The sequence below is a fragment of the Tursiops truncatus genome, chromosome 2, assembly GCF_011762595.2.
Source record: "Tursiops truncatus isolate mTurTru1 chromosome 2, mTurTru1.mat.Y, whole genome shotgun sequence".
Taxonomy (NCBI): Eukaryota; Metazoa; Chordata; class Mammalia; order Artiodactyla; family Delphinidae; genus Tursiops; species Tursiops truncatus.
In genome coordinates, this window is record NC_047035.1 from 171,183,308 (window position 1) to 171,203,450 (window position 20,143).

At 42.6% G+C, this 20,143-nt stretch overlaps 1 protein-coding gene across 1 annotated transcript in view; it reads right to left on the reverse strand.

Annotated features, from left to right (window-relative positions):
• Window positions 1-20,143, reverse strand: part of CUBN (cubilin) — a 266,027-nt gene that overhangs the window by 142,636 nt on the left and 103,248 nt on the right. Inside the window, exons 29-31 of the mRNA XM_019933506.3 lie at window positions 11,023-11,204; window positions 6,189-6,363; window positions 4,589-4,758 (exon numbers count right to left, since the gene is read on the reverse strand). Of these exons, the coding sequence (XP_019789065.2) occupies window positions 4,589-4,758; window positions 6,189-6,363; window positions 11,023-11,204 (527 nt within the window). The remainder of the gene's footprint in view (window positions 1-4,588; window positions 4,759-6,188; window positions 6,364-11,022; window positions 11,205-20,143) is intronic.

Here is a 20,143-nt window from a genome sequence, read left to right on the forward strand (position 1 = left end):
TCTGCTGGATTTGACACCTTTGCCCACCCACTCTTAAAACTGACTTCTCTGTTGGTTTCTATGCTACCATTCTCTTCTGCTTCTCCACCCATCTCCTTGAGTACCCTGCAGTCTCCTTGTCCTTTGTTTCTCCATCTTCCCCCTAAATGGTGATTTAGGGCCAAGAGTTTACTTGGCCCTTTTCTCTTTACAAAATACTCATATATAGGATTCCATCTACTTCTGTGGTTTTAACAACCATCCAAGTATACAGAAATTATCCTCAAGTGGATTTGTCCAGCTCAGACCCCATCCTGAGCACTGAACCCGTTTGTTGAACTCTATAAGGGATGCAGTGTAGACCTTCAAACTCAAGTTTCCAAATCAATCTGAGTACTCTATCCCTTTAGTACTCTCTTAGTCAATGACATTATTATTTACCCATTCTTCAAGCAAATCATCTTAACCCCTGCATCTCTATCACCCCTCCCCCTGACCCTCCACGGTGTAATTAGCCTCTAGGTATCGGTGGCTACACCAACATGAGCTTGCCGGTACATCCTTTCTCTCCACTCCGAAGGCCACTGCCCAGGGTTTTTCCATAGCTCTCCAGTCAGCCTTTATACCATCCTTCTCTTTCTCTGCCGAACCTAGCCTCACAGGGCTGCTGTTATTATCATAAAACACAGTTTTGAGTACATTACAGAAAACGTTCATCAACTCCCCAACTGGCTATAGGATAATTTCAAATTCTTCACAGAGCACAAGAGTTTGTCCAGTTCAGATGTTTTCTATAGACCCTGGGTCTCCACACGCTCCCCAGCACAGAGCTACAGCCCAAATGTCTGTGCACGCTCGCGCTTCTGTACACAATCTACCCTGTTCTCTCCCCAGAGCTTCCTCCCCTGGCTTCTGTGCCACATGTCTACTAGTGAAATTCTGCCACGTAAATGTCATCTTTGGTGTGAAACCTGCTCTGGCTTCCAGGCCCAAATGAATCACTCCTGTTTCCTCGTGATCATTATTGCAGTTTATTGAGTCCTGGGTCCACGAAATGCTTGGCGCTGTGCTAGCAGAAAGGTTCATAAACAGGGTCTTCTTTTACTGAAGACCCGGAGGCCCAGCACCCTAAGCTGGTTGTTCGTCCTCGTATTCCACAGCACCTCCTCCACCATTGCCCCTGGAACAGGCCTCTCTGGGGACGCTCACCGTCAGTGTCATTGTGACTAGGGGCTGGCATGAATGGGGGGCTTCCTATGTGACAAGCAGGTCACCGACATGACCTCCAGTAACCCAACAACAAATCTGACACAGATACTCTTACTGTTCCCATTTCACAATTAAGGAAACCAAAGCTGAAAGATTCGCTTTCTCCGAGGCGACTCAACCAGCAAATGACAGAATTCAGGCTCAGCCCCAGGGCCACCCGACCACAGAGCTGGATTTCTTAACCACGGCACTGTGGTGACCCACACTGCTGGTGCAGTTCGCTTTTTGAATCCATGTGTTGCTCAAGGGCCTAGCAGCATCTGCTTCTGATACTCGCATCTCCCCGCAGGCGGGGTTACCCCAACTGCTTCATACAGGATCCCCTGATCCTGGCAACTTGTTTGGACGATTACATTTTGTATTTTACCATATCTGCCAGACTGGGCTCCTCCCGGCACCTGTATGTGGGTTTATTTTCTTATCTCCATGCCTAATGACCAGATTATATTTGAGGTTTTACTTCCTCCTGTCTGTTTCCTCTGGCTACAGTTTGTGAAGTCAAGCCCAGCTGTGTGCTGAGATATGGCACTGGTTACTAGAAAACCCAGTCTGTGTATTTATATCTCATGCAGGTGGAAAATCCTGCTCATGACCACAGGAGGAAAATAATGCAGCCATGCTGGGCGTGGCTTTGACCTGGGCTTTGTTTGCTTCACACACTTTTGCACGTTGAATCTTATGGATTAGGGACTTTACCAAAGAGAAGAAACTATACCTGGAACCATACAGACTGGGAGAAAGTGATGGAGAATTGCCCACCAGAGGCAAAACTGTAAGGCAGACAAGCTGTCTCTGGCCCATTCGACCTCCTCTTGAAGTTACCTCTACTGCTTCAATGCTTTATTTCACCTTCATGTTTAAAGGTTATTTTAGGAGAGTACAGAGTTCCTGACTGATAGTTATTTTCTTCCTTCAAATTTAAGATACCAACTCTTGTCTTTTCTCCTTCCAGTTTTCACTGTTGAAAAGTCAGCATTCAGCCTGCCACTTCCTAAAAGATAATTTGTTCACCCGCTCACCTACTCTCCTGGATGACTGTAACATTTTTTTCTTTATCATTTACATAAAGATTAAAATCTTTAAGTTTTTTCAGATAAGTATGTCTTTCTATTTACCTTGCTTGGCTGTATACAGGGTCCCTTGGGATTCTTGTGTTTGTAAATTGATGTCTCTCATCAGTTTGGGAAAAGTCTTAGTAATCAGCTCTTCGAATATTGTTCCTGCTCCATTTATACATGTATGTAAATGTATGTTACATCTTTTATATGTGTCCTATATTTGTCTTAATCTCCCTTCTGTATTTTTCATCCTTTTGCTTTGTTTTGTTTTGTTTTTTTCTGGATAGATTCTTCTGATATCTTCCAATTCATTTGTTCTCTCATCTCTGTCTAATTTGCCTAATATACAAAAAACAAACAAGCAAAACACCCCAAATCCTTCCACTGAGATATTAATTTCAGCTTCTGTGTTTATCCACTTTAAATTTTTCAGCTTTAAAAAAATATATATTTGCAATGTCACTTTTTATGATTTGCAGTCCTTGCTGAAAGTTTTAATTTTGACTTTTATCTCCATAAGCTTAGTAACCATAGTTGTTTACTAACCCGTGCCTATCAGTGTTTATTTCCATTGTCTGTTATTCATGCTATAGCTCATTTATGTTGCACTTCTCCTCCTATATATAAATATCTTTCATAGTGTGCTTGCTGTTGCATATGAAAATTATTGGTAGAAGTGAGATCTGGGATGATTTCATCTCCCTTTGAAGAAGTGTTTAAATTGCTTTGGCCAGATGTCCAAGGCCTAGATGCATTAGCAAGGCAAGGTTCCTCTCATTATTCCATGGCTGGAGATTTAGGGAGGCCACTCAGATGAATCGACGCTTGGATGCGGTCTTCCTGAAAGCTGCTACTTTCACTTTACCTAGGATTCAGGAGAGTTTACCAGGACCCACACCCTACTCAGGTCCTGGACTCAAACTTTGCTCCTCTTTGCCCTGAAAGGCTCTGAGAAGCGCCACTAACTCCTTCTGGATCGGCAAATGCCCCACGGGCAAAAGCAATTCCAAGTACCAAGCTCACATCTCTCTTGGATATTAACTCAGAAATTTCACACTACCTTGTGAGTTCCTTGTTGCATTTAGGAAAGTGTTGTAAAATATCATCCGAAGTTTTAAAATCGTCTTTGTCAGGAGAGTTACCGTCATAGAAGGTGGATGCCCCACAACTTAGTCTGGTGTAGGACATATTGCTGTGCCAATTTAGACTCCGAAGACTCATGTTAAAAGGTTAATACAGAACCATAAATCAACTGAACTTTTAAGTAGATTAATGATTTAATCTTGTAAAACAATACTTGAAATCATACTGTTAGCCTGGACTACTTTGAAAATTATGAAACAACTTTTGAATTTTCCTGAGTTAAGTTAGAAAGCTAGCCAGTTGGAATTTGTATAAGAAACGGTCAGGAAACTAAAAGAGAAAGATCCATTAGCCAAGAGGATCTGGTTTATATTTGAATGAAATATCTCTAAATACAAATGAAAGATGGAAAACCTTGTGTTAAAAAAAAAATCAGGTAACCAAAAAAATTAAAGACAAAAAGAAAATTTTGCAATACAACCTCATTCACTCTTACATTAAACATATAGCATTAGTTTCAGGTGAAAATGTATTAAAGCTGTTGGTAGTGATGGAAACTTTTTGTCATTGAACCAACTCACAGTCATATCCCTTTTCCTCCACCCCTTGTCTCCCCATCTAGTCTGTTCTATCAGACACTGATTTGTTCAAGTAGCAGATCAAGATATCCTGATCTCAAGAAAAGTAGAACCCTGTGAGAACCCCTAGAGAGTTAACAATAATTGATTTAAAGTGGTTATGATAAATCCATTATCATAATCCACTAAACTTTCCTAATCTCTTTTGCAACCACTTCTGGCCAATGATCTGTAAGGGGGCTTCTGTAAAAATTTTGCATTCTTGATTTAAAAAAAATACAAAATAGAAACAACTAACACTATTCCTTCCCGTCTTCTTCAGATCTGAACTTAGGATGTTCCGAACTGCTGCAGCCATTTTTGGACCATGAGGTAACAACCACAAAATGAAAAGCCAATTCACTAAGAATGGTAGAGCAGAGACTGAGTTGCTAAACAAACCTCCTGGTTTATATTTAGGTAAAAAATAAATGTCCTTATATTTTAAGTTGCTAATAGCTGAGTTTCCCATGATTTGACACAGAAAACATTCATGACTAATACATCCACTAAACATGCTCTTATGGCAGTGTTTTGACCCAGGTTTGACTGGAGACAATGCTTGAGATTTGTGTCACTTACCATAATACAAGAGTCCTGAGGTTCAAGGTCAAAGTCAGTGAAGTTCAAGAGAACACGGTGATGTTTTTCCACCTGAATGACCCATGTACACTCAGTGTTGCTCCTATAAGGACTGGGGTAATTTGGAGAATGAATCTCTCCACTGGGAGCTTGGAAAATGCCACCACAACCTGTAGATGGGAGACCCAATTCAATAATGAGAGGAATCCCTGATGCAGAAAACTTTACACCGTTACCTGGGAGCACAGAACGATGTGCTATTTTGTTTGACCACCATTTTTATGTAGTCTGTGCTAAACATCCTGAAGAACCGAATTTTCGCCATTAATTCAGGCATCCCAACAAAATGAAGAAGTATGCCTAGGAAAAGGCTTCAAATACTTCAAGTACTGATGTCAAAGGTTATTTTAAAAATACTGAAAAATAATGCAAATAAAATCATATTTTCACAAAGCCATGAAATGCCTCTTCACTGTTCTCTAAAAATATAACATACTGTAAGAATAACACATCTCCTTCTAAGAATTTTGATAATTCAGTAGTGTACGCTCCTATAAATAATTTAACATCTGTCTTTTAAAATTTAATATTCTGGACATTGTACAGTCATTCAGTTTTTTTAATTCCTATGATGTAATCAAATATCTATCAATGTCTAACTCTATGACTCATCATTTCTTGGGTTTATGATAATATAAACTAATAATGGGAAAATTCAGTATTATTTTCTGATAATTGAGAATCATTTTTAGGTAATCTAAACACCATGTAAATATAATTTTCATTAAATTCATGCACCATTAACTTTAGGAAAGCTCTAGTATACTTACTATATCACCTTTGGCCTACAGAAGTGGGGCCGTAAGGCAGCCTGGAGTCATGTCTTCACTTTGGCATTTTTTAGCTGTGTGACTTTGGACAGGCCACTAACTACTCTAAGCTTCCATTTCTTCATCAGTAAGATAAGGACAAGAAATAACCTTCCCTCAGAGGGTGGTTGTGAGGATTAAATGAGAGAGTCTTTGTAGACTAGTTAGAAAAATGCCTGACACACAGTAAGCGTTCGATAAACATTGCTATTATTAGTAGCTGTATAGATTAACATCTGCTGAAAGATTTTGTGCATTAATACTTTATTTTTAAAACTCTGCAACAGGTAATTTATTTAGACAGCCTAAGATCTTGGGCAGAAAGTCAGTATATAACAAAAGGTAATAATTCCTTGAAATTCACAAATTTAACATTTGCAGTTTGGGTATTTGCCAAGCATCCACATGTGTGGCATAAAGTAATTTAGCGCTTTGTTGATGCCCAAATTGAGGCTGGTGAACAGGCAGAAGTCCCTTGGACAGAAAGCGAGTCTGACCAACCACCCTGCTCCTGCTTTCAGCATGGATGTGTACACTTGCATGGGCTGGTTTTCACATACGAGGTGACTCTTTGCAAGTTAAACTCTCTTTCTCAGGGAAGCATGTGTGCCATTAGAGAAGTCACAGAGCTGTGACGGAGGATGTAGCCGTCACATCGCTCTCTAAACACTTCATGAAGTTTAACGAGGGCCCAGCTTAAGGATTTTGAGACAGCTCCTAGGTTCACCCACCTCCAGGGACCGCTCTCCATGAGATGTTGAAGCCTCTCCCATTTATGGACCAGTCAGTCTTGAATCGGATTGCCAGCTCACTTCCAGTGCTGGAGACCTGCATGGGATTCTCAGACGATCTTTGCACACACAGCTGGGCTATCCTGGGAGAGTGGAAATCAGGGCCTCCATAGATCTATGATGGGACGGAGAAAAAAAGAACTTGAGAGAGAGATTTAAGCAATTACAAGCCTTCCGCTGATTCCCCTTTAGCACCAGCGTTTGGATCCTATTATCAGCAGAGATTGAAATCTCAGCCTCCCCATGTGGGGGCACACTGTAAACTTGAGCTGGATTTTCCAAGGCACTCCCTCTGCCCTCGTAACACACAAGTTCAACCGCCCACGAAATGCCTCCTTGTCTCCTCAGCCAGAGCTGCAGAGCTGAACTGAGTAGATTACCCCAGACTCTCCCCTATCTCCCCTTCCCCTCTTCCAAGTCCACATAGGATCCCCTGCTTTCTTTGGCAGAGGCCTGTGGCAGATAATCCAGCATCAGGGCTGATTTTCTAACTCTTCTGGGCGCATAGGAATAGCCTTAGCATAAAGCTATTTTGTTGGTTCACTGAAGGCTACTGATCACTGCTACATTTTTAGGATTTTCCACTTTGCAACCCGAATGCTTTACAAGATTACGCATTTAATATATTTGTGCCCCTTCAGAGGGAGTGAAAATGTAACCTCTATCAGTGTGTTCTGCGGCATCCTCAGGGAGGGAGTCCTACAGGTCCCTCTGTACCTTCTCCTGGCACAGACGCTCACAGGAGCAAGACGGAGAGCGTTCACCTTCTGCTCAGGAATCGCCCTGGACTCTGCCCCGCTAGGTCCATCTCACTTGTCCCGAGATCTCCTAGGCTGCTGCAATTTGCAACTATCTGGCTGGATGCAATACCCCGGCGACACATTCCTCGTGGCAACTGTCCCCTGGATCTCACGTCCAGCATCTTGCAGGAGGTCTGGCCCAGCCCACGGGGGCCTCCAGGATGCCTCACACACAGGTTTCTCAAGGGCCCCTTGGATAACCCGTGTGCGGGGGTGTGGGGGGAAGATAAGAATCCCACAGAAGGTGTAGACCCCCGACCGTCAATCTCGCCACACTTGCGTTAGTGCAAGAACGACCAGTTTGGTGACAGTTCTCAGGCACACTGGCATCTGTGCCCTTCCCCCCTCCCGGCTGGAACCGGACCCGGGAAAGGTGGCCCAGTGGGTGCGAGTGGTGCCCTCCCCACCCTGACCTGCGCCCTCTCCCACCCGAGCATCTCCCCAGCCTGAGGCCCCGAGCCCCTGCCCCCCCCACCCCAGGGCGGCTGCCGACTGATGACTGATGTGGACCTCACTCAAGTGTCCTCCGGGGAGGGAGAGCAGAACAAGCAGCCTACTTTCGGTGAGGAGTGTGTGATTTGAATCCATAATGATTTCTTTGTCTGATTAATTCCCCCAGCCATGCGGGAAAGGCCGAAATGAATGAAACCACTGTTCCGGGAGGGCCGAGCGCAAGGGCTGTAATTGCAAAGGAATGAAGCGAGCCAACCGCTTCGAGCTGATTTTCACCTGGAAGAGCTCTGTTTGTGTGAGGCCCCCAAGTCCCATCAGAGGCAGAACTGGAGGAAGAGCCCTGTGTGGCCCTTCCCATGTACACATATGCAAATGGCACAAACCAGGCTGCTTCTGGTTTAGCACCCTTGAGATTCCCCTGCCCCCTGGCCTGGGGTGGAGCTCAGAGCCTGAAACCCACAGCCTGGGCCCCCAGTCGCCCACCCCGCGAGCAGCACATATTTGGACAGAACGCTGAGTGCAAGCGTTTAGTTCTAACAAAGAAAACTTGCACGTCAGCAAAATATTCTGGTCTCCCTGCTCAGGGTCCCCTTGAGATCGCAAACAAAGCGGGTATGAGTCGGCGGGCCTAGAGCCTCCAGAAGAGTAAACACTGCCGCTTTTGACGTTCTTTGCTTTCCCTCCACAAAGACAGCGGGGGAGAGACCAGGGGAGGCTGACTGCCCGCACCAGGCAACCGTCTGGGTCTCCTGCGTCGAGGACTGGCTTCCCTTTTCTGCTCTGTGCTGTTCAGGCTCCTTTCTCAAGGACTGAAGTGAAATCAGCCAGGGTTTCTCTCACTCAAACAATAGAATGGTACTTTCCGCTTCCACAAATTAAAACCAATAGTTAGCACATGACTCTTCAAAAGAGGAAAAAGATGGAAAGAATTTCAGGGTGTGCTTCGTTGGATTACAGCATATGACTCAACTTTGTGGGGAAAAGAATTGGTCTGATGATCAGAGATTAAAAAATGTGTTTTTAGCCAATGCTCAGGATATAGAACATTTCAAAGCCTATGGTTTTAATCTGTTTTGAACAGTTCTTTCTGCTCTGTTAGCTCCATTTACTGTTACAATCAAGTCAGCATTCCAGGGTTATGAGTAACCAAACGGCTGTTGCCTGATGCAGCTGGCCACCCTCCGGACACCTGCTTTTTGAGAGAAAAATAGATGGGCTCTTGGTTAGATCAGGTGAAACTCAGGTAAACTGGATACCTGGAGACAGTGAGGCCCTACTGGGCTCAGAACAGGACGGGCTGATGAACAAACAGGACGGGGACAGATGGGTGGAGAAAGTCAGAGATGTTTCCAGGCCACACACCCACCTGGGGTAAAATATTGTGAAACCTGTTGTTAACATGTTATCGGCGTCCATGTGATAGGGATGGAAAAAAATCATTTTATTGTCATTAACCCAGATTGATGACAGCACCTTCTTGAGTATTTGCAGAGACGTCCAACAAGGTTTGGAGGGAAAATGTCAGGGGGTTAACTCACTTCAGCCTTAAGAAAAAAACTTGCCCAAATATTTAAGGGCTTCAATATATTCCCTCAAACCCTGGTTGGATGGGACACGGGAGCCCACCTTGTCTTGACACAGATAAGCCCCAAGCAGACCGCAGCCTCTTCTCACGGTCCTTTCTGTGCAGGACCCTGTCTGAACGCTGCTGCCCAGAGGCCTTGTGCTGCCCCTCTGTCCCCAAGGCTGCTCACAGGGAACAGGCCTGCTCTTTGCTCTCTCACGTAATGGGTGGGACAAAACCAAAGCACAATGAACCCTATTTACATGTTGCCAAGTAGGCAACGATCACACGAGCTTTGCAATATGAAAATGAAGGGTGACGAACGTGTCACGTTACCGTGGAACACTCTGCTGCCAGCCCTCTGTACGGGTTAAGGGTTTTCATGCGGCGGAGGAATCTCGCCTGCGGGAGGGAGCATCTCGACATTCCCCCGTGAGTGATATTACTGCTTCACAGTCTGAGCTGCGCGTGAGTTTTGTGAATTTCGGGAGCCACCTTATTCTCTCCTCGGAAGAAACTGGTCCTCTTCTGAGCTGGAGTCACGCCTGGGCAGCCGGACTTACGTGAAGACAGGGTTTGGGTTGAACCCAAGGACTCACCGGCTCTGTCTCCAGTCCCACTTACTGCAGCATCGTCCTTCTTTGCAGACTCGAGCTGCTCAATGTGACTCCTAGTGACGCTGCGTCTACTCAGTGAGGACATGATTTGAAAACCCCATTTCTTTTCAAGGAGACAACTTGGTTTGTAATTAAATAAGCCTTTTAGTTTTAAAGTTTCCTATACAGGCCTGTCAACAAGGTGCTCCTTTCAGTATCTTGCACGCTGCCCACATCTGTCCTTCTACACTGGCTGACGTGGCGTGTGCGGCGGGGGTGGATTCAGTTCTCGGCTTCTCCACTCACTATCCTTGTGGTTGTGGAGAAACCCAGCAATCTTTTTGAGCCTCCGTTCTGACAACAGTGAAGTGGGGAGCGGTAAAATCCCCCTCTCACCTCACAGGATCCGTTAACATTCAAATGGGGAAATGGATGTTGAAATCCCTTTGCAAATCACCATAAACGTACATTATCACTGCACAACAACTGGAGATGTGACACTTTCATTTATCCCACAAATATATATGAAGTGTTTACTATTTGCCAAGTGCTCTATGGCTCTGGGGGTATAGCAGTGAAACAAAACAAAACAGAACAAAAACACACAAATACCCAGCCTTGGTGGACTTTAAGTTCTACTAGATACAGAACCTTGTCATGAGGCAGTCCCTATCGCTGCGGCAATAGGAATTTCATGTGTACTTGGAAATCATCTGATGACTAGATTCCTGCAACAAACAGCTGATTATAACCGATTCTCAAGGGCCATCTTAATTACCCAAGATAAAGCCATTGCAGCAGCGTTGGAAAAGTTGCAGCCCCTTCCTCAGCTCCCTGCCCTGTCCTACCCTGAGTACCCGCGTCTTCTTTACACTCTGCCGCCCACTGCCTTTCCCAAGGGAGCTTTCTCAGGCTGGAAGTGTGGGGCACTGATGATACCAGGTTCCATCAGTGGGGACGGGAGTTGGGGGACCAATGCCTTGTGTCCTTAGAGGGATGGCTCTGAGCAGCAGACCTCATAGGACCTCGGGGGTTGCAGCAGGATTAAGCCCACGTCGCCCACAGGGGCTCCCTTCCTTGGTTCTCTCTCCTCAGCCTCCCCCCATGGTTCCCTCCCTTCTGCCGCCTGGTACCACCTTCTAATTACACCCAGCCATTCGGGCACTGCTTTTAGGGAAAGCCAAACTGAGATATTAACCCCATTTGTCTGCAAGCATCATTCACCAAGGGCTGATACTCATCGAAACGTCTAAGAATAGAACACTGCTGGCCCCTGGAAAGAATTCAGGGTTTTCTGCAGAGTGATTTCCAGTTCTAGCCCCCAAATCCTATAACGTGCGGAAAACCATCTAATTTCCTACCTCCAGGACGTCGAAGGTGCAGCTTGCGTGATACTCCACATCAAAGTCATGGATGGTGAGCTGAACGCTGCTCCCAGGGGCGGTGTGAATGTACCAGATACACTCCTTGTTGGCAGGGTACCTGTTAGGGTAGCCGGGGCTACTGAAGGAGCCCGTGTCCCCAGACAACTCTCCACCACAACCTGTGAAAAGAGCAAGGCTCAGTCAGTTCCAAGAGGGCATCGGCCACTGGGAAAAAGTCAAAAAGCCAGCTACACAAAACATAACTCAAAATGCACAATGCCTAGCTTAGGAGAGAAATTATAAAGTCATAATAAAGTTATAATGATCAGTTATAAAACAATGAGAAAAAACCATGGCTACAGCTTATTAAATTCACTCTTTAAAAAAAACTGATTATATCATTTGGGGCGATAATTCTCAGCTCTTATGCTCACCACATCAAACCTTTGGTAATATTTTCAAGACGTCAACCTAATTTTTAGATCTTCTTCGTTACATATAGATAAGAATTTCCTGGCAGGAAGTACAATAGACTGCACACGCAGTCGACACCAGGTCGCTTGGTCTTCAGTTTCCTTGTATCTAATGCGTTATTTCTAAGTCCTTTCAGACCTCAGATGTGGAATTCTATGTGCTAAAAATCCTTACTTTGTATGAGAGACTGTAGAAAATTTAAAAATATATATATATGATATGTCTACAAAAAACCTTCACAGAGATGTTTATAGCAGCCTTATTCTTAACTGCTAGAACTTGGAAGCAACCAAGATGTCCTTCAGGAGCTGAATTAGATAAATAAACTGTGGTCCATCCAGACATGGGATATTATTCAACACTAACAACAAATGGACTATCAAGCCACAAAAAGACATGGAGGAGGGCTTCCCTGGTGGCGCAGTGGTTGAGAGTCCGCCTGCCGATGCAGGGGACACGGGTTTGTGCCCTGCTCCGGGAAGATCCCACATGCTGCGGAGCGGCTGGGCCCGTGAGCCATGGCCGCTGAGGCTGCGCATCCGGAGCCTGTGCTCCGCAACAGGAGAGGCCGCAACAGTGAGAGGCCCGCGTACCGCAAAAAAAAAAAAAAATAAATAAATAAATAAATAAATAAATAAAAATAAAGTGAATGATAAATAAAAACAACAACAAAAATGATATAGGTCCTGGCCCTGGGAAACGTACATCTAAAAACCAACCAACCAAACAAAAAACTGACGTATCAAACCCAAGCATGGAAAAAGACTCTAGCATGTGTTTTATGAATGTATACATCATGCCTTAGAAAGTAATTAAGGCAAGTCATTATAACAAATAATCAAATGCTACAACACGTGGTACACAGTAAAACACTGCCACTGCCTACTGAGTGCATAGATGCACTTTACAGATAGTTCCTATTTTAACGCTCATAACAACCACACGGATCATTATTATCTGCATTTCTCAAATGTGCAAATCAATGCAAACATAGCTCAAGTGGTTTGTCCAAGGTACCTAAGTCGTGAGGGGTGGAGCCACCCATGCGCAGAATCTCCCGCTATCAACCGATCCGTGCAATCCGGCAATGTGGGGTTCTTAACTACTACACTCCACAGACTCACATAGCTGGTAAGAATTCAGAGATTTCAGAATGGAAAGGGAGAGAAAAATTTATGGAAGAAGTAAAACTTGAGGAAGGCTCAAATTTTAAAGACAAAATTAGAAAAAAATAAAGATAAAATTAGAAAAAACGATACATTTTTTTCCTAAAAATTCTAAATTTTTTTCTTTTGTTTTCCAAAAGCAATTTTTGGTGATTAAAATAAATTGTCTGGGGGCTTCCCTGGTGGCGCAGTGGTTGAGAGTCCACCTGCCGATGCAGGGGACACGGGCTCGTGCCCCGGTCCGGGAGGATCCCACATGCCGCGGAGCGGCTGGGCCCGTGAGCCATGGCTACTGAGCCTGCGCGTCCGGCGCCTGTACTCTGCAACGGGAGAGGCCACAACAGTGAGATGCCCGCGTACCGCAAAAAAAAAAAAAATTGTTTGCTCTGTTAACATATCTCCCTTTTCTATTTTCCAGAATATTCTTATCAGTTGGTAAATTCTTCCAAGCATCTTCCCTTACTGAGCGTCAAGTCAAGGCTTCTCATGTTTAAAAATGACAATGCCTCCTCACTCCATTGTGAATGTATGTGCATTTTCACATTAAGACACTAAAGCTGAGGTCATGTCTACTATCCACCTTTGCAAATTTATTTGTCTGTACAGGGAATTAGAAAAAAGTGTTATAAAAGTTCAAAAGAAAGAGTTTTCATACAGAATCTCCACTTAACTGAAAAGAGCTGAGAATTCCAAGAAGAATCCTGATTGTGTAAAGAAATCGGATTCCAGCTCAACACGCTACCATCTTCTTGAATGGCCAGTTTCCTGCTTCCATTTGAAAAACCTCTGTGTTTTCAGACTTTAAATTTGTTGCACAGGACAGCATCTTTCCTATCAAGTTTCTACTCTTATTTCTGGTTAAAGTCCTGCGAAAAAGCTATTTAAAATTAGACGTGTTGACATTGTTTGTAGCCTGTGGTGAATGTTTAAAAAAACATAAGTGCGTGAAGATTCAAAAATATTTTTCCTACTACAACCATCCATGGAAAACATTCCTGAAGCCAAAATCAGCACAGATTGTATATGTGCTCAGCACCACTGCACAACCCCAGGGGGCACCAGTCACAGTGTATTCCATCAGACGATGCTCCCTGGAGCTGTGCGACACAGTGGCCCATGGAAAGCATCTCTTACTAAAATACATGATAGGTAAGCAAAGCCAGTCTGTTACCCCCATTTTTTTCAACCTACATTTTCAGCTCCTATGGTTCTTAGTATCAGTTGTATCAAATAAGCAAGCCAATGAAAAAAAAACCTTCGGCAGAAAATAACTTTGTGGTCACATAATATAAAGGAGAACAAGGAAATGGAAGCTTGGATACCTCACCTGCATTTTTATTTAGATTCAGCTCATCAGATAATCTAATTCTTTTTTTAAAATCATAGTTGATTCATCTAAAAGTCTGTATAATATTTTTCCATTGTCTTTTCCAATTGTTTTAGGTTTCCTTGTAAATTCCTTTGCAAATAGTAGGATACTAATACCCTTAACTGAGTTGCTGTAAGCTGGAATGATAATATCAGACTCTTGGCAGTCAATGATGCTTTGAAAAATTACAGTACTTTTTTATTTACCCACTTACAGCTCTGGAGACCCATAGAGTACTTTTCCCTAAGGTTTAAAATAAACATAAACAAGGTTTATAAAAAAACAAAGCACAATTTTATTTTTAGGTATGCCATGCTCTTTCCTCATGAATAGCACTTATGTGTGTGTCTCCTAAAGAGAAATTCCAATATTATTAAAAGTGATACCATACTGGGGAAAAATACTGTGTGCTTGTGAGGAGGAGACAAAGAAACTGCTGGAGCTTGAAGACTCTTTGCAGCTTTCTTTTTCTCCTTCATAATCTCACTATCTCTGAAGTTTAATTTACCAAAAGGTAACAACTTTGATTTAACAGTTCACATCAAACGCAAAATAGAACAAATTAATTCAGTGGTATTTTATGGTAAAAACTATAAAGTACTGAAATATAAAGTTAATTCTGATAATTATGGTAGAAATTTAACTCCCTCTTTGTATTTCTAAATTCTGAACGACATAAAATAACTTTCCAATTCCCATTCATCCATCCATCCATTCAATCAATATTTACTGAGCATATGCCATAGTACAGGCAGTGCTAGAGAAGCCAGGTATATTTAATGTCCCTGGGGAAAAAAAAATCCATCTGTAGACATAAAAAAAGTGCTATTACCACATGCCCTCCTGCAAATCATTAAATTCTTTTTGCTTTTCCTTCAGTTTGCAAAGAGTAATTTTAATAAGTTTTGATTTGAAAAAAAATAGTGAATTCTATTTTATCTTTCACGTGCTAATTGATGGTAAGTTATAAAGAAAAATAAATAAATCATTATGTCGAGTTGCCAAAAGATATTTTAGAATTTGCTAGTTTCAATAGTACAGCGTTGGCATAATTCTCTTTCGATACTAATTTCATTCCACAGATGAGAGACTTTTATCAGCATTTAGGCAGTTATGCTTCACTCTCCTGGGTATCATTTCTTTTTCCTAGATTTGGAAATTCTTTAATAAATGTGTACTTGGTATCAAGCAAAACAAAAATTTATGTCAAAATATATCTTTAAAAAACTGAAAAAATGGGGGGAAGTGTAAGCTGGAACGAAGTGAGAGAGTGGCATGGACATATATACACTACTAAATGTAAAATAGATAGCTAGTGGGAAGCAGCCGCATAGCACAGGGAGATCAGCTCGGTGCTTTGTGACCACCTAGAGGGGTGGGATAGGGAGGATGGGAGGGAGATGCAAGAGGGAGGAGATATGGGGATATATGTATACATGTAGCAGATTCACTTTGTTTTAAAGCAGAAACTAACACACCATTGTAAAGCAATTATACTCCAATAAAGATGTTTAAAAAAACCCAAAAACTGAAAAAATGAATGTCTATTTTTTCTATGCTCTCCTTAAGGGACAAGGGACAACATATTCATAACAAAATTGAGAACATTTCTATTAACCAAAACAAATGAAATATGTAATGATTTATTTGATAATTTGCTTCATAAATTCAAACTATCTTTTTTTTTTTTTTGCGGTACACGGGCCTCTCACTGCTGTGGCCTCACCCGTTGCGGAGCACAGGCTCCAGACGCACAGGCCCAGCGGCCATGGCTCACGGGCCCAGCCGCTCCGCGGCATGTGGGATCCTCCCGGACTGGGGCGTGAACCCGTGTCCCCTACATCGGCAGGCGGACTCCCAACCACTGCGCCACCAGGGAAGCCCAATTCAAGCTATCTTTAGGTTAACAGTGAAACATTAGAATATGAATTTGGATAATTATAGATAAAAATGAAAAATAATAAATTCACACCAACAGTTGAGTTTTTAAAATTATAAATGAAAAACAAAAACTATAATTCACAGTAAATAGTAGAGATTTTTAAAGAGTATACAATGTGAATCTTTTGAATTGCATTTATACATCGTTTTCCACTTAATTAGCTGTGAAAAAGAGACTGGTTACAACACAGGAAATGTGACTTGGAACCTATATCAACACATACTGTCCCACTGCCAGTTAAAGGAAAGAGCAAGACAGTCCAAAAACTCCTATTGTGTTTAATTCTAGAGGAGAGAAAACATGTTCCAAACACTGAAATGAATCAAAAGCAAAATAATTTAATTCTGCCTCATCAACAATATCTTGTTTACATTGAATAGCAAAGCTGTTCATTTTCTTTGATTTACTATTTCTGCACCTTGTGTGGTAGAAACAAGTTTTGGTTTTGCTTTATTTTTAATAAAGAGTGTGGAATTCAGGGACTTCCCTGATGGCGCAGTGGTTAAGAATCCACGTGCCAATGCAGGGGACACGGGTTTGAGCCCTGGTCTGGGAAGATCCCACATGCGGTGGAGTAACTAAGCTCCCGTGTGCCACAGCTATTGAGCCTGCGCTCTAGAGCCCGTGAGCCACAACTACTGACCCCGTGTGCCACAACTACTGAAGCCGGCGCGCCTAGAGCCCCTGCTCCGCAACCTCAATGAGAAGCCCGCGCACCACAACAAAGAGTAGCCCCCACTTGCTGCAACTAGAGAAAGCCCGCACGCAGCAACGAAGACTCAGTGCAGCCAAAAATAAATAAATTTATAAACAAATAAACAAATTTATTATAAATTTATAAATAAATAAATTTATTTTGTGGAATTCAAAAGTCTACTTATTTGGTAAAAGCTGCTTTACCTATGGAGCGGTCCCCAGTGTTTCTGATGTCTAATACTAAAAACCTTTCCACATAAACAAACATCCTAATTTTAATTTCCTAGTAAATTTAAGCTTACTTGGGGCCAGGAAAGAGAAAAACTGTTTGTTTGTTGCACTGTCTCCCTTGGTGTGAGATTCAGGACTTGATGGTCCCTTGTTAAAATACACTTTCTCCTGGGTGAGTCACAGAAGAAAATCTCTTTCTAAATCCAACCAGCTACTTTGGAGATGGAAACAAGGCTTCCAGAAAATCTCAGGTGCCGACATTTTATTTAGAGTAGAAATAATGGTATAGACACACCTGCAAATATTAAAACAAATGAAACTGTGGAGAAAACACAGTTTAGCAGGCTGTGCAATAAGTTTAAAAAAAATCATGTCATTGCCAGTCATGTCTGTGACCTTGGATGAGTGACCAGGGGGTCACAAGAAGGGTAGAAAAGGGAGGACAGACAAGGCTGGAGATGAAAGAAGTTGTATCGACCAAGAGCCAATGGGAAATGACACAGGAGGTGATGGGTAGACTCCCAAGATCCTCGTCATCATCACGTTACCTGTCTGGTTGAATGAATAATCAAATGTAGGAAAACAGAGAAGTTTTCTGTAACTGGGCTTCAGTCATCTAAACAGAGACAATGATTTGGGAAGGCACTTCAGAAGTCTACATGGAGAAAATAATTAAATGATGAAAATACTAACCAACGAGTAGCATGGAGTGATGAATAAAGAGCTCTGAGGGATACATATTCAGAAGAAATAGAGATAGGGGCTCTTTGCACCAACTGGTAAGAAAAGATTTTCATGGAGGAGACATGATTTCAGAGTTGCAAAACTTTTGGAAATATAATAATATACCAAGTAAAGCATAGGCCATGGCATAAGACAAAACATTCCAGCCCTGGCTATGCTACTCTTTGGATAACTAATTTAACCTTTCTAATCCCCAATGTCTTCATCCGTAACAGTGTTAGTACTCAACCTCATAGGGTTGTGATATAGATTAAATGAAAAGTCCAAAGTAAGGTTTTTAGCTAAGTGTCTTGCATATGACAATCACTCCATATATACTGTGTATTACAACTCAACAGGAGTTTATCCAGATCTGGGATAACACGAGAGAAAGACCTGGAGCTGGAAGAGGAATTACCACACCAGCTAAAGAGCCATGATGATCACCGATAAGACATAAGAAATCAATTGTTCACGAAGCTACAATAAAGATAGTTCATATCTGTATGGTAGTGCACAGTTGTTCAATGTGCTTCTGATGAGCACGTTAATCTTATTTGAAATTCATAACAACTCTACGAGGTAGGCAAGAGTGATCGTATCAGGCCCATTTTAGAGATGAGCAGAGTGAGGCTCAAGAAGGCTGTTGGACTTGTAACTCATATAGTGAACAGCGGATCTGGGGCCAACCTCCCCCCGCCAGCCCCTCCTGCCCCCAAGCCCCTACTCGCAGTTCTGCCTTCTCTCCGCTATGCCTCGTCGGGCGTTTCAGCCCTAAGGCCCTGGAACGGCAGTGTTGAACACCGCCCTCATTACCGTGCTGTCCATCTACTGAGGAAAAAAGTCACCATAGCAACCAGAAAAAAATAAAGCAAAATGCTTTTCCATTTAATTTGAGACAAATCTGACAAATCTAATATGCTAACATCGTCAGATATCAGCTGAACTGGAATAAAATAATGTCCTGAAGAGAATCATATGTTTTTCAGTTTTAATTAGTTAATCTTTAAACTTTTAGTGCTGGTGACTGACAATCTGTTTGATTCTACTTTCCTCCAAGCTCGCAGCCATCAACTGAAAGGAAGCGCTTACGTTATCAGCAGGAAGCACACTGATCTAGGGAACTCATAACAAGAAAGAGTTAAAAGTTGTTGCTTGGTGCTTTGTGACCACCTGGAGGGGTGGGATAGGGAGGGTGGGAGGGAGGGAGCCGCAAGAGGGAAGAGATATGGGAACAGATGTATATGTATAACTGATTCACTTTGTTGTAAAGCAGAAACTAACACACCATTGTAAAGCAATTATACCCCAATAAAGATGTTAAAAAAAAAAAAAGTTGTTACTAAACCTGCTTACTTGTGAAGATAACTTAAATCTTTTCCATATATAAGCAAATAAATAAAATTAATTAAAAAAAACAATAAATAAAATTAAATTAGGGGCTTCCCTGGTGGCGCAGTGGTTGAGAGTCCGCCTGCCGATGCAGGGGACACGGGTTCGTGCCCCGGTCCGGGAAGATCCCACATGCCGCGGAGCGGCTGGGCCCATGAGCCATGGCCGCTGGGCCTGTGCGTCTGGAGCCTGTGCTCCGCAACGGGAGAGGCCACACAGTGAGAGGCCCGCGTACCACAGGAAAAAAAAAAAAAAAAAAAAAATTAAATTAAATTAAAAAAAGAACTTTGCTAACACTTTTTCTGAGTTTTCTTTTTTTGTTTGATCTAAAACAAGCAACGAGTTATAAAATTCCAGAACAACAACAACAAAAAGCATAGTCGACGTATGTTCTGTCCTCAAGGTTTAGGGTGGCTGTTGATTTTTTGTTTTGTTTTTTGGTTTTAATAAAAGCAAATTAGCAATGAAACGGCTAGATGGAATTAGAAACCCAAAGTTTTAAAAGCACATTCTGTGTCTCCTGCAATTACAATTGCTCAAACCTCTTTACACTTGGCATTTTCCTGAAACTATGTTCCATAAACCAACAGCACTGGGAGGGCCTGCCCGCTTGGAAGTGACTCTGGGCCAAAGCCTGAGGCTGGAGGAAAAGGAACAGAGAACGGACCCAAACAGGACATCCTCACAGCCTTATCCTCTAATTTTGGAGGGAAATGTCTGAGAGATCAGGGTAAATGTGAAAAAGAAGCTGAAAAGCCAAAGTATAGTAAAAGAATAAATTTTAAATAATAAATGATGATGCCTCATCAAAATGAATGATGTGTATTTTAATAGTTTTTCTATAATGTAAAAATAAAAACCTTCTCTTCTGCAGGACCTTGAGAGGAGACACACTGGTCTGTCCAATTCCCCTCTGACATGCAAAAGGGCAGCAGGTGAAGGGGGCAGGGTCCCAAGGAGGAGTTACCAGTAAGGACTCTTTTCATAGGAGTCAGGCATGGGGTGCTATAATGAGAAACGGTAACTAGGAGCTCAGAATTTGGGAAAGTCCGACCCAAAACAAGGTTCAACTATTTCCTGCGGTACACAGGCCTCACTTTTTTTTTTTTAAATGGAATATAGTTG